Raw genomic sequence first — 18,980 nt, forward strand, 5'->3', positions numbered from 1 at the left:
TTAAAGTGGAATGCTCGCCGTGTGCGCTTTCCCTATTCGTTTTACCCTTCTCAACAAGGTATCCATCTGAACTACGCGTGATATTTGTATCCTTTCTACTAGTTTCTTTCCTTTGCAAAATCGAAACAGTATCTTAATAAAATGCCACAAGCTTGATACTTTGTAACTTCTCTTAGTCCATTATGACTTGGTGATTGTGGAAGGATTTTCGTCCTCTATGTTTAAACCAAATATTCTTTCGAGTTGGCATTCATGTGATATATATTGAGCCATTTACTGTGACTCACTATCAAAGATCATTTGGATTCACAATAAATATATTTGTGTTATATATGTGATTGAAGAGTCAGGATTATATCGTTTCCTGAACCTTTTTATCCTGTTAACGGATTGAAATTGAAAAATATCGTCAAAATCCAGTGACTTTTTGTATTGATAGTGAGTTCTCTTTATATTTAATTTTGTTTATTTTTCATCATATAGGGTGTGATCAGATATGTGAAATCATGTTAAATCCGTTGTTTTTATAATGTTGCTTAGCTGTCATATCGAGAAATTACCCCTTTTTGTATCATGCTTAAATGGTTCACTTGACAATATGATGTATTTATACCTTGTTCTAAAAGGATATTAGCATGACAAATCCATGTTATCGACTGTTGCGAAGAGAAAAACACCCTCATTATATGGTGTGATTATATTATGTGTGCTGCAACTATGTTTAGATCAAACCCTTATTTTCCCTCCATGTCCCCCTTTCCGTTACCTCCCATCGCTTTTTGAGATATAGGTACTCTGTGATGCTTAAATATACAGTATCAAGTGTTTGTTTGGAATCAATTTATGGCAGAGATTAAATAACAATGACAGTAGGAAAATAAATTTTTAGGCTATGATGAAATATATGAATTTTGATGATAATTTTAAGTTGATTTAATATTGATGGACCGTTTGTGTTAAAAATATTCTTTTTATATATATGTTTCAGAATAAAACTGTGTGGCTCCTGAAGAAGGCGTTGTGTACGCCGAAACGCGCGTCGAAAGTTCGATCGCCACTGCTTTTTTGGACAGCATTTATATATTTATTTTGGTTTGGTTGTCCATGATTTTATGATTAAATGTCTTTTTATTAAATGTATGAATTTGTATAAAAATACGTATGTATTTGTTATCATATAGTATGTACTTTTGTTCTACTATATGATTTTTAAACCTGTTAATTAAAATTCAGTCCTTTTTAATTTTTCTTGGGTTCTACCTTACTGTCATTGTTTGCCACCTGTCTTTCCAATATATGACTGCCTAGGAATTTTATTTCACACATTATTTCCCTGTCCTAGGAGTTGTTCTTATGATACTACTCAGGGGGTCCTTGCTTTTTACAATCCTTAATGCTGTCCACTCACCACAAATCCTCAGGAATCTTCAATGGGCTGGGTAGATCTGGATGTGGTGGTTGATGTCCTTCAAGTGCAAAGCAGTCATGAAGAGTCGCCATGCCGCACAAGAGGGATGAAACACTGAAGAGTGATCATATGAAAATGTTCAGACACAATGTACTTGTTGAGGGTCTGGAGGTAGAGTATTGGTCGGACCCCTTTCTACAATGTTGAAGCAGCACTGGCTCTGGCAAGTAGGGCATGCATCTCCTCTTGAAGCACACAATGGTGTTTTGTGCACAATCAGTGTGTGCGCAGGGGGATGTTTAGTGGTGTTTGGATGAGTTCAAACAATACCCCTCCTGTATGATGTCTAGAAAGCACCAGTCAAAGGCATGTGCCTCCTAGTGAGGCAGCACCCCCTGCAACCTGCCTGCCCCTGACAGGTGTTGCATGGTTGGGGGAGGAGGCAAGCGTCACGGTTTTGAGGCGGTGGCTCCTTTAGGAGCCGACATCTTGCCTCTACCTCGGCCCCTGTTGCTTTCACATGCTCCCCTGTAAAAACCCTGTTAAGGAGTTTGTGATTGTTGTCTGGAGAAGGTGGTGGAAGTCTCAAGCATTGCAGCTGTTTTGGCTGCATCGCGGTACTGGGGTGGCGAAAGGAGTTGCGGGCGATGGGTGTGTGCAGTGCGCCCAGGTCTATAGCAGTGTCACTATTCTTTATTTAATCGAGTTTCCTTCGGACCTGTGGATCAAAGTGATGCTTACAGTCAAGGGTACGTTAAGGAGATTTTGTAGCTCTGGTTTAAAACCAGTGGCCTGTAATCATGCATTGGTATGTAGGAGGAGACTTGAGTTAATGCAGCGCATAGTGGTGTCTGGAGCATCCATAAAGCAGTAAATGTTGCCGTTGCAGATCTTCCCATTCGTCACCAACGAATGGGAAGATTATCTGCAATGGGAGATGTTAGAAAAGATCTTCCATCTGAACCTAGCAGGCTCAATCATACAGGGAAAGAAAGCCAATGGAATTCGCAATGCACCGCTGAGCGGCAGATTGTGCGGCAACCCGATTGCCACAAGCATTTATTTTCTTGATTTCCCGGTTCAGAGAGGGTGCATCCCCTATACCCTGGGAGTTCCCACTGCGGTCAAAGGGGGCACAGGGTACTGAGGGAGAAGCCTTAAACTTCCTGTTAACCCAAGGAGTGAACAATCTGGCTTTCACCAGTACCAGTGAGCAAAAGGTTGGATTGACCATGTCAAAAAGGGGCACTTTACCTACTAATAGCAAATTTCAGTGTTTTCACCTGCACCTTTGCAATAAAGGAACAAATGAAACACACGAAGACGGGAGGTGGGGGGCAGCCTGCTGCCTGCGAGGAGAGATGGAGGAGAGGGGGAGATGAGATGCCTCCACTGGTAGAGAAGCAGGGAGGGAGAGAGGGAAGAGAAGACTGAGGGGAGGTATGAGGGAGAGATGGAGGAGAGGGAGAGATAGAGGAGAGGGGGAGATGGTGTCACTGGTAGAGAAGCAGGAAGGGAGGGAGAGAGGGAAGAGAAGACTGAGGGGAGGTATGAGGGGAGGTATGAGGGAGAGGAAAAGCTAGAGGAGAGGGGGAGGTGCTGTCACTGGTAGAGAAGCAGGAAGGGTGGCGAGGGAGAGAGGGAAGAGAAGAGCTGAGGGGAAGAGTGAGTTAGAGAAAAGCTAGAGGAGAGGGCTGCTGAGGGATGGAGGGGGGGCTGCTGAGGGTGAGAGGGGAGTTGCATGGATGGCCGGGAGGTGTGCCGAAGAGAAGAGAGGAGGTGAGAGGGACTGAAGAAGGAGGAAAGGAGGGGGTTTCTGCCCGTAGACTGAGTTTATTTAGTCAGTTATGCATTATTATATAGCGCCAACATTGTCCAGAGGTGCTAGAGCGCTATACATTGAACGAGGTTCGTTACAAAGATTCGTGATAACAAAGACTTGAGATTACAAGTCTTACAAAAGGCAGAGAGGAAAGACTCTGGAGACGAGTGTACATTACTGGAGGTGGCAGCTTGCCCCTAAAGATGACCAAATCTAAGCGAGAGGCTGAGGGGCAGAGGGGATCCGGAGGGGGCAGTGGGGGGTAAGCTAAAGGAGAGAGAGGTGTGGAGCAGGGGCGAGAGAAGGGCAGAGGGTAAGTGAGGATGAGATTTAAAGTCAGAGATGGAATGCAGAGGAAGAGAGGGGGCTTGTACAGCAGAAAAGGGCAGCATATTATGTGGAGTGGCATCTACTATGGATTAGCAGTACTGGCGCAAGGACCTCACGCAAGCCGTCAGGTGTGAGCATTATCGCTGAGGTGCCTGGGGTCGCTTGCCTGTCTATTTGCATCCTGGCCGCTCTGTGGTTCCCGCTCCTCTGCAGTTTGTTAACGCTGAAAGTGGCGGGTATGGAAATAGCTCAGGCTTTCGGCGGGAGATAGATCTCATTATGCAGCGGTGGAGAGTGTGGGCGAGCCTTGGAAACCCCGAGCTCTTAATGCCTCCGTTATGATGCAGACAGGTTTCTGAGCTTTCTGAATAGCGCTTCGAAGGTTAATTAAGAGCCCTGAGTGCGGATTACACGCAGTTGTTTCGGAGACAGCGTTTGATGTAATGTTGCCAAATAACAAGAGGGTTTGTAGCGAGTACACTCAAAAGTGAGTGCTGTTGCACAGCAAAATAAATCATTTGTCGGAGCCAGTCTCGCTGGTGTTGGGAACTCACTTTCGAACTAAATTGAATGACTGTCAATGAAGTGTAAAACAAAGTTTTGTTTAGGAATTTTAGTCAAGCAGGAATACATTCAAGGTAGTCAAAATCAATTAGTCAAACAAGCATTGGCGCCGCACGGCAAAAAAAAAACAAGTATTGGGCAGGCTGGTGGCCTGAGAAGCGTCCGTGAAGCAGGGGGCGGGGAGCCGAACCCTTTGATGTAGCTCACGGCCTAGCGGCCGTAAAAAAAAAGCAATTAGGGGGGAGGAGAAGTGAGGCCAGCGCGCACTTCGCACGATGGGGAAGCCTGTGGGAGGGAGGCTGATGGCTTTGATGTGGGGAAATGCGCATGCTTGTGTCCACGTGACCCACGTGAACTGTCTTAAATCCGCCGATGGTTTGAGAACCTATTTTGGCCACTAAAAATTCTCCCCAATCCATTCCTGCGGAATGGGATAGGCTCGACCTAAAAAAAACACAGAATCTCCCCTTGGTTTGACTATATGCTTAGGTTACAAAAACAAGCATGTCGAAGGCTGGAAAGGAAATGGTGCATCAATTACGCCCCTTCAGCCAAAGATTTTTACAAACTGGCCATTTCAGCATAGAAGGATATGATTTTAGAAAATCTTCCTGCATGGAAAGGGGCTTCAGGACTGACGAGATCCACAACCAGAATGGCACTGCTGTCTTGTTTTCCCCCCTCTGCAAAACAGACAGACAACTGTAACAGCCTTGACCTCCAGTGGTTAGCCAGCCTAGACACTTTGCACCAGAGCTCCACAGCCCGCAGCTGTGTCCCCTTGGCACAGGGGTCCCTCATGATTTCCGCCACCTTTTGGGTTCATTCGAATTTGTCCCCAAATCCCTCCTTGCAGGCTTTGTTTTCAGGTCCCCCAATAGCTTCTACAGTGTAGCACTCAAGGCATTCAAGGCTACCACCCCGACTAGCATCTCTGCATCTGGACACCCCATGGCAGGCATCTGGAAATTGCTGGTGATTATTTGGACCTTGGCCACATAGCACCACAAGTCCAACAGGGCACCCCGAGCTTACAACTGCAAGTATATGTTTGCTGTGAATGTTTCTCCTCCAATAGGATAACATTACCCTGTTCGAGGGTCATACCTCAAAAACCCGTTATCTGGGTATTTTTGCTGTTTATTCGTAAAATCAGTATTTCCTAAAGTTATTCTAAAGATCTTGGTGCCTAAAATTATATAGAAACGTATTTCATTTTCATAAATTGGTCTTGGATTTCTTTTCGAGTGTACATAATTTATTGACTGTGTATGTGCAACAAATGCTTTACACTCCCCTCTGAAAAGCCCAAACTGCTCGACCATATTACCACAAATTGAGTACTTGGGATTATTTAAGTAAGCCCTGTAAACCACAGGAGGGTCATCTGGACTTTCTGCATGGTGTGCTCTTATAGTAGCAATCCTTCATAAAAAGTCAGCTTCCTACAGTGCAGATAGCTGGATTATATAGTTGTCATATCAGGTAGTGTAATAATGTTTCCTGATATGGCTTGTAATGACTTGTGATGTAATAAATAGTCTTGAAACAAATTTGTAAACATTTGTGTAAACAGGATCTTAGTTTCAACAGGTTCTGAGCAGAAACAGTTCTATGTGCAAACTACAGAAGAAGAATAACCTTTTAGGATGAGAGAGGAAGTACACCTGACAGGGGATCACCACATGGAATATTGTGGACTGCTATCAGTTGTTTTTGGACTACGATTTTCCATGTAGTTCATGGGAAATGTAGCATGTAACATTTGTATTTTGCTCATATTGTAATAAACCGAAGGAAGAGAATCATGATCTCCGCCTTTCCTTCATGCCGGCTACGTCATTTGATATTGTAGACCACAGCCAACCTTCAAGAGTAAGCCTTTAATGTATGACCTTGCTAAGCAAAGACAACACAAAATCAAGGTACATCAACATTGTCTCACCGCCGACTTTGGCCCAGAGGTAGAACCGAAGCCTTTTGCTTAGTTTGAGTTGGATTTCGGGGCAAGAGGTTTTCAGTACTCACAGGACCTTGACCCTGTGGTATGTTTTCTTCCAGCTCCAAGTCCGATTCAGGAAAAGATATGGGTTAACTCTTACTGTTCCTGCTTGGCCCCTTGTGCATCAAAAATCTTATTGCTCGGATCCTTCACCGAAGATGTCCAGCGTGTATTGATGTTCTGGCTTTGCATTTCACAACGTTGAGCCTGACTATTGCGGAGCATTTTCTTGGATCTGGACGAGTCGCAGTTCTGTTAGTTGTGCTCTAGAGATAAGCACAAGTTGCACACTTTGTGCAAGTCGGTGCACAGATATTTTGTGTGGCACCAAGTGCAGAATTTGAATGATGTCCATTCCATTGACTGCGAGTTGGCCCAACGGTCTTCCACGAGTCTTCCGATCAATACTGAAATTTTCTTCAACCCATGCAATACACGGAATACGTGTACAAAACAATACCAATGCGCATATGTAAGCAAGTAAACTTTATTGTACAGTTAATTAAAACCATTACAAACAATTTCCATTTTTACACAGTTTCAAGCTAAAAAAGAGAGGACAACAAATTACAATAATAGTTCAACGCTAAAAAGGCTATTTGTTCAGAGTACAAGATAAAAACTATAAAACATGCGGTTAATAATTTTTGAGCCTCAGATAAACAAAGGCTAGCCCAGAAATTCCTTTGTCAGAGCCCTTTCTGCTAAAGGAGATGTTTGGAAAGGAATAGAGTACCATTTGTACAAATTATTAAAAGCCTTAATAAAGCGACCAGGGTGGCGTTGGAACGATTTCGTTGCTCAGTATACGTATGAGGCTGTTCTGGTCTTGAGAGCAATTAGCCAGATCTAAATATGCGAGGTTACCAGGGCATAATTTAAATTTGTGCAAAAAAAAAAAAAAACAACGCGAATATAGAGGACTGCACACTGAGGGGACCCCAAAAAACTGTTTTAAACTGGATCGCAGAAATTCACGTCCGAACCTGATGGCAGAAAAAAGCAATCTAATAATGGAGTCAATGCCTATGCGCACTATCACCAAAAGAAGCGCACTATCACCTTACCTCGTGACTGGAAAGACTTCTTCAAAGAAAAACAACTAGCAAACATCTGGACCCAACACTAGCTGGCAGGCGTATGCAAAGCATGCCTCAAACAATTTTATTTTAGAACAATTAGCACTTCAAGGCATTGCAAATATGTTGAAAGATTTAGATTTTCTTCTTTTACATATCTATAAGCGATTTTAATATAAATATTAGCAGGTTCAACACTCACCAGAAATCCAAATCCGGGCAGTGGCAATGAAGTCAGGAATGTGGAAATACCCCCTATTTACCTGCTCCTATAGGACTTCACATCACAGATGAACACCCAGCCACCCAAGCTCCCACCGCTCAAAACCATAAGACACAGACACTCTAGGCTGCCCCGCTCTAAAACGTTAGATTGAGGTGTGTCGGCGGGAAAAGGGAGATGGGTATTAGTTTCCTTCTTCTTTTTTTCCTAATTTAAAGGGATTCATTGTATGTTATAACCCATAAAAGGAGACTGGAATGTAGGCATGTCCATTTCGAAATCGGCGGCACAGAGGCTGTTGAAACACGTCACCCGTCACTGCCTCCAAACATGCATTGATACAAAGTTGTAGAATGTAAACCTGCCCTGCCATATGATTTGTAAGAATGTACTTGTCTAAAAATGATTAGAATTTTTTTTCAGTCAAACCAATATTCTGGAAATTCTATTGCCCTTCAAACTCAGTGTATTGATGATGCTCATCCTTTTTACAGCACTAAATTAAAAAACAAGAATGAATATCAGGCTAGTTTCTCTTATTTATTATCTTCCTCTCAGAAGCCCTGGTTATTTTCTAACACTTAATCTTGCACTTCACTACAGCACAACACCTACAAACTAATTATACTCTTTACACTCAATATATAGAAACAATGCAAAAAATCTTACACTGCGAGAAACTGCCTGCTGTTCGTGATTTGCTTCTTGCTTTACCATCACAACAGGATAATCACAGTGCTCCATGTGACTCTCTGGCTTAATGCGGATAGGCTCCAACATGACCACTGGGACTTTGTGTGTAGAATCTGCTCCGCCAATGGGCCTACTGGAAGAGCTAGAGATTTGAAGAGACCAAGTACAGATGGTGATTAAATATGCGCAGGGAAACGGGATTTAATAAGCAATATTACCTGACACAAATAGGACGTTGTACATATAGTTTGCTGTGTGGGCATATAGCTTAACCTACTTAAATATCACCATATGTATAAGTGATTTTGCCAGAACAATAATCTCATGTATATAGAGACATGCAGAATGCTGGGGAGGAATGTAAAGATAGAAAATACCACAGCATAACAGCTATAAATTATGTATCGAACATTAAATACGAACACAAAACAAACATATTTATAGTGGTCACCTGCAACCTATCAGGTGTATGCTTGAATGACAACAGCACACAGGCTATGTAATTTTACAATAAGGTTATCAGTTTCACCGTTAATAAAACTGGTTGAGTAGGACTCCTTGGCCCAATGAAGAATCAGCTGCAGCACTAAAAACAAGCATTTACAATGCAACGGTTTTGCCTTTGCAAAAGTTAGAGCTATTGGCATTGTAAATGACAACATTTTTATTTATGTGTTGGTTTTGAAAACAGATAAATGGCATTGCCATTTACAATGGCAATAGCTTAATCTCTCGCAAATGCCACCCACACACCCACAGAGAGCCCCCCTCACAGAGCCCCACCCACACACAAAGTTCCCCCCACACACACCCACACAGAGCCCCCCCACACACACCCACACAGAGCCCCCCCACACACCCACACAGAGCCCCTACACACCCACACAGAGCCCCCCCCACACACTGTGAGCCCCCCTCACACACGCACACAGAGCCCCCCCCACACACACACTGCGAGCGAATCTGGAGGCAAGCTAAGGCAGGTGAAACAAGCAGGGTAGATGAGAGAGCACCCCCCCACCCGCCAGAGAAAAAGGGACAGATTAGGATTACAGAAATCAAGCAATGTCAGAGGAGGGTCAGAGAAAGTAAACCAGGACAAGGCAACCACACCACTTGGAGACTTGGCAATGAGCCTGTGGCAAGCAGGGACAGAAGAGGGTCAAAGAAAGCAAAAACTGCCATGTTTGTGCTCTAGCTACCCCTAAAAGAGAAGAAAGCCAAGAAGGTTCTGATCATGGTCGGCTAAGATCAGAGGTTGGTGGGGACATTACTGTCCTTCTTGTGTAAGAGCTGCAGTCTCTCACATGCCAGGCCACTGACCCTGCGCACACACAGAGCTAGCCCTGATTGTACATGTACAGACGAAGAAGCGCCATTTCCTGATTCAAATAGAAGACTAAGTGGCCCTCTCTGTTAGTTGACACACAAGGGAGAGACCCAGTCTGTTCCTGTGTTAAACATAAATAGGTAGCCTATTTCATAGATACACACTGAAGCACCACTCAGCTTCTGAGCACATCCAAAGGTGTCCTCCCTGCTCCTCTACCCAGAAGGGGAGGGATGTGGCCTAGTGGCTAGAGCTGCAGCCTGCCGATTTCAGAACAGGAGGGCTTGCAAATGCCCCAGCCCCCAATTACCACACAAGCATATTTGGATATGGATTGTAAGTATGGAACGCCCCAATTTTCAACACGTAAATTTGGGTAGGTCAAAAAAACGTCCTTGAAGTAAGTGGCCAAAACACATCAGAACTTGGTGTCTGGTGTGCAAAGCAAGTAATGCCCCAATGTAAACATCATACCGTTTGTTAGGCGGAAACTGCCTCACTTAAATTCCACTCTCAAGAATATCGGATTTTAAAACATGCAATAATTATCACAATTCCACCTGGTCCACGCACAAATGAAGGTCACAGTGCTGCAAGTCCAATAATTGCATGAGGCATACAATGTTGTATTCTGGCAACACATTTTCTCTTTCTAATGCAGATGATATCCGTGTGTATGTATTTACACAGTAGTGTGTTACTGCAGCGATTTATGCACAACCTGCAGGGGATGGCTTTCTCCGACTTTCTTCCTAAGACTGATTTAAACAAGCAACGAGGGACGAGCCACGCAAAGACGGCAAACAAAGACGACAGGGGGGGCAGGAAAGGCACGGACAGCGGGAGAGGGGGCGGGAAAGGCACGGACAGCGGGAGGTTGGGGGGCAGGAAAGGCACAGACAGCGGGAGGGGGGATTTTAAAACATGCAATAATTATCACAATTCCACCTGGTCCACGCACAAATGAAGGTCACAGTGCTGCAAGTCCAATAATTGCACGAGGCATACAATGTTGTATTCTGGCAACACATGTTATCTTTTTAATGCAGATGATATCGTTTGACACCGATCTGTGGAGAAGCTACCGGTGAGCAGTTGATAATGCGCCTGCAATTAGAAAAGGCAGAGCTGTGAAGAGACTCCCGGTAAGCTGTCGTTAATGTGCATCTGTTTAGAAAGGCAACGCTGTGTGATACTAATTTGAGGAGCTTTGGACTTTAAGATCGTGCAAAGCTAGGAGCAGCTGCTGCTTCTGTCAAATGTGGAGTGGAACACATTTACAACTTGTGAAAAGCAAATACGTGGAAATGGAAGTGCAGTTAGGAACTACACTGAGGAGTTTGAAACTTTAAGATTGTTTAAAGCAATAGAGCTGTTGCCGCTTCTGTCAGTTATGGAGAGGAACACGTTTATTTTAAGGCGCAGCGATATTGATTGAAATAACAAAGAGAGTGTACACAGTGCCGTATGTGCAGAGAAATTAGGACTGCCTTGCGGGTGAAAAGCTAAGAGCTGCTGCGTTTTTAGTTAGATGGAGAAAGGAACACATTTATCATCAGGAGGAAAAGCGGATGCACTGAAGCAAACTGCGGTGCGATATTAATTGGCACAACAGAGGGAGTGTGTACAGTGCCGTTTGAGTGGAACAATTGACAATGCCTTGAAGGTGAAAAGCAAAGAGATGCTACCGTTTCAAATAGACGGTGACAGGAACACGTTTATTACAAGGAGAAAAAGCGGATGCAACAAGGAGAGCTTCTGCTACATCAGTGACCTGGGCGAGTGACCCGAGCACTCCCATTTCCGGGGCCGAGACTGAGGCAAGCCACAGTGGCCAGCTGGATGGCAAACAAAGACTACAGGGGGGGCAGGAAAGGCACGGACAGCCTGGGAAAGGCACGGACAGCCGGCGCGGGGGGACGGCACACGGTCAGTGGGAGGGGGGCGGGAACGGGCGCTCACCTGGACTTCTTCCGGCGGCGGTCGGCCTGGAATGAACAAAACAAACCTAAAAAAAAAACAACTTGCCCACCGTAAGATGACGCGCACAGAGGGGCGGAGAGGGAAGAAATCGCGAGAACGCCCATGAATCTGGTCCGGCCATGACGGACAGATCTCTGTTCCAATGGCTAGCCTCAATTTATGGAGCTAGCCAATGGAACAGAGGGTGGATTCCCAAGCCACTCTACTGTAAACATAAGGTTTTCGCCTGCGCGAAAAAGCTGCGCAGTGCGCAGCTTTCGCTTAGGCAAAACCTAACAAGGCAACAGTGATAGACAAATGTGTGTCCGTTCTTTTATGCAGCTCCTCAGCATATGCCCGGAAGAGGCACTCCTGAACAGAGAGCAGTGCTCGCCGACATGCTTCTGGCAGAATGTGTCTTCATCCTATACCCAAAGAGGTGCGTGGCTTACTAAAGTAATATAGTTCAGAGAGCCAACGGGCACTGCCCATCTTAGGCAAGTGGCGGCCTCCCACCAAATAGTCAAAGCAGATAAAAACCTGATCTGATGAGCAGATATTTTTGAGTCTGTCCATGATAAACTTGAGGTACCTGCAAAGAGCCAGTGTATGTACTGTCCTTTCAGCTAAAAAAAAGGTTTAAAGACTTAAGAATAATTAGTTTGTTCAAATGGAAATGCAAAGGCATCAGGGGAATGAACATTATGTTGATGCACACGGTAAGCTTGCCTTAAGTGAAGTGCATATATGGTCGATCATTAAGACCTGGAACTCTAAACTTTGCTTGCTGATTTGCTGAACTCTGCGAGCCGAAAGTAGCTTCATCCTGCGCCGGCACTCAGGTTTGAGGTGTTCGCATGTGTGGCAATCCGTAGAGTCTTGGTGTTCGCCCAGACACCACATACAGATATGGTGTGGGTCCGTCCGCTGACATTTGCCGCAAACAAGAGGAACACATTTTAAAGCACGAAGGCATTGCACACTGTTCCAGACGCGAAGCGTCAAAAAGGGCCTGAAAATAGGTCAGAGGAACCGCTTACTCCGGATCCCCGTTGCATGCGGAAAAGAAGGAAACTGACGTCAGCGCGCCGGGAGGGACTTATAAGACCTCGCTGACGTCACGTTCGTGGACGTCAGGGCGGGGTCGTGAGACGCGTTCCCCTGTGTGCAGAGGTGCTGCTGCTGTAAAAAAAATTAAGGCTCCAGTCAGACGCCTGGGGATATTCTAAGTTAAAGAATCTGCGGACAGATGTCTCTATCAGATATTAAAGTTAATAGAGAAACACCATTCACTTTAATATCTCATCCCAGTCATTAGGATGGTCCAAACTTCAGCCAATCAGGCGACAGCACCCTCTAGAACCCTCTCCACAGGGCTCCAGGCTCTCAAGACTTTTGAGCACAAGTGTGGTATAAACCTAATGAAAACCAGGGGAGCCTCTATGGGTAAGTAACTTATTTCTTCTCAAATATACGGGTATCTTTTATAGATTAACATGCTTGAATCTGAATAGATAGCAGTTGTAACGTAGGTATGCATGGTTTTACACAATGTACAAGATTTTGTGCATCACCACTGAATTGCGAATTCCCATACCACTTAATCATATATATACGCACCCCTGGAATGACCCGTTCTGTGGAGATACATATATATATATATATACACATACATCCACAGATCGCCTGGGCTATGCGGGCTGGACGGTTGCCCCAGAGAAGCACTGAAAGGACTGAAACCTGTGCCGCCACTTGCTTAAAATATCGGGGTGAGATCAAATCGGGCGTATTTTCAAGGGCGTATAGGAACCGAGGGAGGGCCTTCATTTTGTATAGTGCTGTTATCCTGGGAAGTGTAAGGGGTAGTGACGCCCAGTGTATCACGTCGCGTTTTAGTCTCTCCAGCGGGGGAGCTAAATTCTTGGAAAAGAAATCTGTCGTGGATTTAGTGATGTGTATTCCTAAGTATTTAAGCAAGTCTTCTGTAGTCAGCAATGGACACTGCCGAAAGAATTGGCTTCGGTCCTCTGAGTATGTACATAACAGATTTAGACCAATTTATTTTATATCCTGAGAGTCTACCATGAGTGTTACATATATTAAGTAGTTCTGGTATGCCGCTATCTGGTTCTGAGAGATAGCCCAACATGTCATCTGCATAGAGTGAGACACGGTCTTCCTATCCCTCCTTCCAGTTGATCCCTTTTAACAATGGGGTTTTTCTAATTAGTGTCGCCAGGGGATTCAGCACTAACGCGAATAGCAGTGGTTATAGGGGGCATCCTTGACGTGTTCCCCGTGCCAGGGCTATCTCCTCAGATATGTGACCATTGGCCGTCACTCTAGCCACCCGTTTAGTGTACCGGAGTCTTACCCACGCGCAGAATTTAGGGCCAAAACCCACATGTGTTAAGACTTCAAATAAATATCGCCACTCTACCATGTCGAACGCCATTTTCTTCGTCCAAGGACAATATCACAGCCGATTCTACCAGATCCGTGGCCCTTGCTATTGCTCCCTGCACTCGTCTAAGATTGAGGGCTGTGTTTCTGTGGGGCATAAACCCCGACTGATCCGGGTGTATCAGCTGTGGAAGATGGGCTATCAATCTGTTTGCTAGTAGTTTTGCTAGGATTTTGCCCTCTGCATTCAGCAATGAAATCGGACGATACGATGTACATTCTGTTGGCGGTTTACCAGGCTTTGGGATCGCCACTATCATCGCAGTCTGTTGGTCTAATGGTAATTCAGCCTTTTCCAAACTCTCTTCGTACATGGCCAAGAGAGGCGGGCCCACCGTTTCTGCCATTAATTTATACCATTCTACGGGTATTCCGTTCAGGCCCAGAGCTTTTCCTGATTTTACCGAATGTATCGCAGTTTGGAGTTCTTCCAGCGTTAGGTCCGCTTCCAACTCCAAGGCCGCTTCCGGTGTAAGGGTGGTCATCTCAATGTGTCTCGGAGATTCTCGCATGTCCATCTCTACTAGGCACCCCTTGGGGGTATATACCTCCCTAAAGTGATCTGCTAGGATGTTCACAATGTCTTCAGGGTGTGATGCTAGCACCCCTTCCTTCGTCCGTAGCTGCTGTATTCCTCTTGCGCCCTCCCCTTTCCTATCTAACCAGGCCAGCATTTTGCCAGCCTTATCCCCTACGTCATATACTTTGTCTCTCGTCGCCGTGATATTCTCAACCGTCTGTACTTTTAGGTAATCTCGATATTGCTGCTGGCATAAATTTAGGGTGTGGGCTGTGTCTTGGGTTGGGTCTGTCGAGTGTGCTGTTTCTGCCGCCAGGAGTGCCACCTCTAGCTCTGTCCGTTCCTTGTGTTGCTCCCGTTTATACCCAGTGATAGACGCAATTGCCTGCCCCCTAAATACTACTTTATAAGCCTCCCATAGTATGATTGCTGAGTCTACTGAGGTCGTGTTTTCTTCGAAATAGATTTTGGTTATTTTGCGGAGTGATTTTTTGATAGTCGGGACTGCAAGGTACCCTGGGTATATGGGATATAGACGTCTAAGGGTTTTTTCTCGACAGGAGAGTGTATCAACGGGGAGTGGTCTGATATGCCTCTAGGTTTTATATCTACATCTTCAATATTTTGAAGTCTCGAGTCCAGCATAAGGAAATAGTCTATGCGGGATAGACTGTTGTGGACCGTAGAATGGTATGTGTATTGTTGCTTCTCCGGGTGCGTGTGCCTCCATAAGTGTAATAGGGCCATTGCTTCTAGGAACCCTTGGAAACGTGAAGGCCCAGGTGTCTGTGTTCGAGCTGGGAACCTGTCTAGTGTCGCGTCAATTACAGAATTAAAGTACCCTCCTATGAGGAGATACCCTTCTGGTAGCCACAGTAGGAAGTCGCTGAGCGCCGGTAACGCCACTGTGTGGAGTGCCGGTGGTATGTAAACAGATACAATATTCAGGAGCCTGCCTTCCCATTGACCATGCAACGCTGCAAACCTTCCCTGATAGTCTACTCTAGTCTGTAGAATTATGAATGAGGACGTCTTTTTAATTAGAATGCCTGTGCCTCTAGATCCCGTGGTGAATTCAGAGTGTGCAGCCATTTTGTAACCCCATCTGTCCATTACCTTACACGCCGACCCTGTGAGGTGCGTTTCTTGTAGGAGTGCTAGTGCTGGGCTGTGTCGCTTAAGAGCCTGTAGGACCAATCCCCTCTTTATCTTGTCGCCCAGCTCTCTTACATTCCAAGTCATAAATGTAAGGGGGTTGACTGCGGTTTCCTGCGTCGTCACGTCAGCGTCGCCAGGCAGTGGGTTGTGAGCCATAAGTATGGTATTCTACTGATGAGGACACAAAGGGTCGTGTCAGTATGTGTATGTGTGCCGTGACCATCCATCGTGTGTACGACAGTGCAGTACCTATAGCGTGTAGTGTGCGTTGGAGCTGTAAACCTATCTGATGATTGACGTTCTTCTCTGTTGTTATTGCCTCTAACAGTTGCAAACAAATTACATAAACTTAACTTCCCCCCCAGGCCTCCCCTCCCTCCCTGCCAAACTGCTTCTCGGTCTTGCAACTTCCCGCCACCCCAACTTAGCAGAGTGCTCTTCCCCTCCCAACATTATAGTACTTGCGTGTCCGGGGTATAAGGGCCAGTGGAGTCTCCAGACCTTCATGCCCCCCCAAGGCCGGCCCTAGTCCGCTTCCAGAGCCACCTCAGCCGCGTTTCTGTTGCAATGGTACTTTGTGCCGTAGTCTCTTGACTTAGTGTTGTTGCTTTGCAGCCTACTCTAATTCCTCTTGTCCTGGTGATTGCTCTGGGTCCGGGTTTCTGGTTTCTTGCGTGTCTGGTACTTCTTGTCCCTCATGTCGGCGGTGCTGTCGGTTTCCTCGATTGCTGCTTCCCACTTGACGCCATCCATCTATCCAGTCTTGTGCTGTCTCTGGTGTGTCAAAGAACCATGTCCGGCCATCAGCTACTACTCTGAGTTTTGCAGGGAAAAGCATAGAGTAGGGCAATTCCCTAGCTCTCAGTACTTTTTTGACCTCCAGGAAGCTCCTCCTGCGCTTGGACACTGCTGCTGTGTAGTCTGGAAAGAAGGTTATTGTTGAGTTTTGTATCCGTACAGGTGGAGAGGTTCTTACGGCCTGCAGGATAACGTCTCTATCCCGGTAGTTAAATAGTCGTGCGAGTACCAGTCTCTGGGGGGCCCCCGACTTCGGCCTGCCGCCAGGAACTCTGTGTGCTCGCTCCACTGTGAAAAAGTTTGAGAGCCCCTTGGGTTGCAGTCCCGTCTTCACCAGTTCTTCCACGTACAGGTCCCTTGCTTGCTTGCCTCCTGTCTCCGGATTTCCAATTATGCGCACATTATTGCGTCGTACGCGTCCTTCCTGGTCGTCTAGCTTATCTGTCAGTAATTTATTTTCTTTCTTAAGTAGGGATACTTCAGTTTGTAATTCTGATGTGTCCGTCACTAGTGATTTTGCCACTATTTCAACTTCCTTCACCCTGTCCGCCATTTTGTGGAGGTCCACCCGCAGGAGGGATACATCTGTGGAGATTGATCCGACCGTGGCTTGGACATTCGTTAAGGCCGTCATAATGTCTTCTAAGGTGACCTTTTTCGCCCTTTCCCCTACCTGGTTTTTGCTTGTGGACGTGCGTCCTTCTGGTTGCGCCACAGGGTTTTTTTCTAATGCAATTTGTCCAGCTTTGCTTGGGCGGCGGCGTTCCTAGGTCCCCTGCCTGCCATGATTTCTTATATGGAGTGGGCTGTGTCTTGCGTGGTGGCGCAGTGCTCCTCCGTTCGTGTGGTGTAGAGGAGGTTTGCGGGCGTCTGTTTGCGTGGTCAGCTTTGGATATGGCGAGTTCTTTGCTTACCGTTGTTTCCCACTATTTCCGCAGTTTCGGCGATGTCAGGAAGCGTGGCTTTGCGTGTGCTGTGTCATTTATATTAGTTGGTCGCCCTCAGTGTTTCTCAGTGCCACTACGTTACCCTGAAGTATCAGACAGTCTTCCCTTATGGGCAGGAGGGGTAGTTGTAGTTGGTCCGATCTTTACAGCGGCCCAGGTGTTTGAGTGCACTCTGCATGTTTTGGCGCACTGTGCTGCTGTTTGTTCTGATGTCTGGTTATAACTGCCACCTAATCAGTGCCTGTTGTCCAGATCGCCTATGTGCCTCGTGGGGTGGTGAATGGTGCCCGTTATAGTCATCTCTAGAGTGGTCTGTGATTGAGGCACCACGTGTAGCAGTAGCTGCAGCCCGCCTTTCAGCTGTGTTTAAATGGCTTAATGAAGGCTTCCGCAATGTTTTAGGTCGCTAGCAGCCCGTCCCGGTAAATTACGACTCTTGCTGTTGCAGGGGCCGCTGCCACATACCCCCTGCCTTTGATGGGCCGAGTCAGCCTCCCCAAGTCCCTCACGTCGCGGTCCGGTGCTTCCTGTGCCTTCTCACTGCCTTAATCCCTTAAAACCTGGATGGCGTGGAGGCCGCTCGGAATTCAGGCCCTCATCCGAAATTGTGGCCTGAGTTTGCTCTTCGTACTTTGTGGTAGTGCACACTGACTATTCCACCTCGTCGCTGTCTTGTGGCGCTCACCGCGGCCGCTTCTCGCGGGTGTTACCTTCCAGCGTGTGGGCCCCCCGGACTCCGGCCGGGGTTCTTGCGCCCTGTGTCGGCGTTGCTGGTCACTTTAGCCCCCGGTCTCCGCAGGACAGTAGGCCGCTCCTACGTCAGTGACGAAAGTCCAACTTCACGGCTACAGATTTTAACCGGAGTTGCAAAGGCTGTTGCCGCCCGGCCGCGGGTTCAGGCTCTGGCGGGTCTGTTAAATCCCGGATTCATGGACGGATTGTTGGAAGGCCTGTGTCTTCCCCGGAGCTTCTGGGCTAAGCAGCCATCTTAGTCAGCTGGTAGCCACGCCCCTGACCTTTTTTAATTTTGCATATTTGCACAATATGCTCGCACAATGCACGTGTCACTTTATATAGCGGGTCCTAATAGATTGAGACATTGAATAACTATTAGAAGCACAGGCTCCAGAATGTTAATTTGCCCAATGTACTTTACAAATACTATTTAATGACACATTAACTTGTTTGCCTGACCGTCTAGGATACACTATGTAATCTGATGAACGACCTCTCTTAGGACCCGTAAATGCATCTTTTTCACTTGAGCACATGACACTTTCTCTTTCTCCTATGACCTATGAAGATTACCATCATAGTAAGAATCTAGTGGTACCTTCACGTATATCAGTCCCTGGAATAAATTTTACTCTCACATATGCATGATGTCAGGGAATCTTTATCTTGTCTTCAAATAAAATCAATGGGAATTGGGTCTTACACATAGTACTTTACATAGATAGTGAAAACCCCTGACACCCCATTGAGCCACGTAAATCTTAGAGACATATCCACATACTTGTGTTTATGTAAATATATCAATTTCTATTAATTTATAAATTATTCAAACACCTTAATTTTTAACAACTACGTGTAGATCCCCAGATCCTCATTTCTCCCTTTAACACGTCGGCGACACATACAAACATACAATCGCAGGTACTAGTCCAATAGCATGGGCATA

General features: G+C 46.0%; 1 protein-coding gene across 1 annotated transcript in view; it reads right to left on the bottom strand.

The window, feature by feature from the left end:
• TRIM24 (tripartite motif containing 24) overlaps positions 1 to 18,980 on the bottom strand; it is a 1,193,545-nt gene that overhangs the window by 456,411 nt on the left and 718,154 nt on the right. Inside the window, exon 13 of the mRNA XM_086952962.1 lies at positions 8,098 to 8,263. Within this exon, the coding sequence (XP_086809088.1) occupies positions 8,098 to 8,263 (166 nt within the window). The remainder of the gene's footprint in view (positions 1 to 8,097; positions 8,264 to 18,980) is intronic.

The sequence above is a fragment of the Lissotriton vulgaris genome, chromosome 1_2 (genome assembly GCF_964263255.1).
Source record: "Lissotriton vulgaris chromosome 1_2, aLisVul1.2, whole genome shotgun sequence".
Classification (NCBI taxonomy): domain Eukaryota; kingdom Metazoa; phylum Chordata; class Amphibia; order Caudata; family Salamandridae; genus Lissotriton; species Lissotriton vulgaris.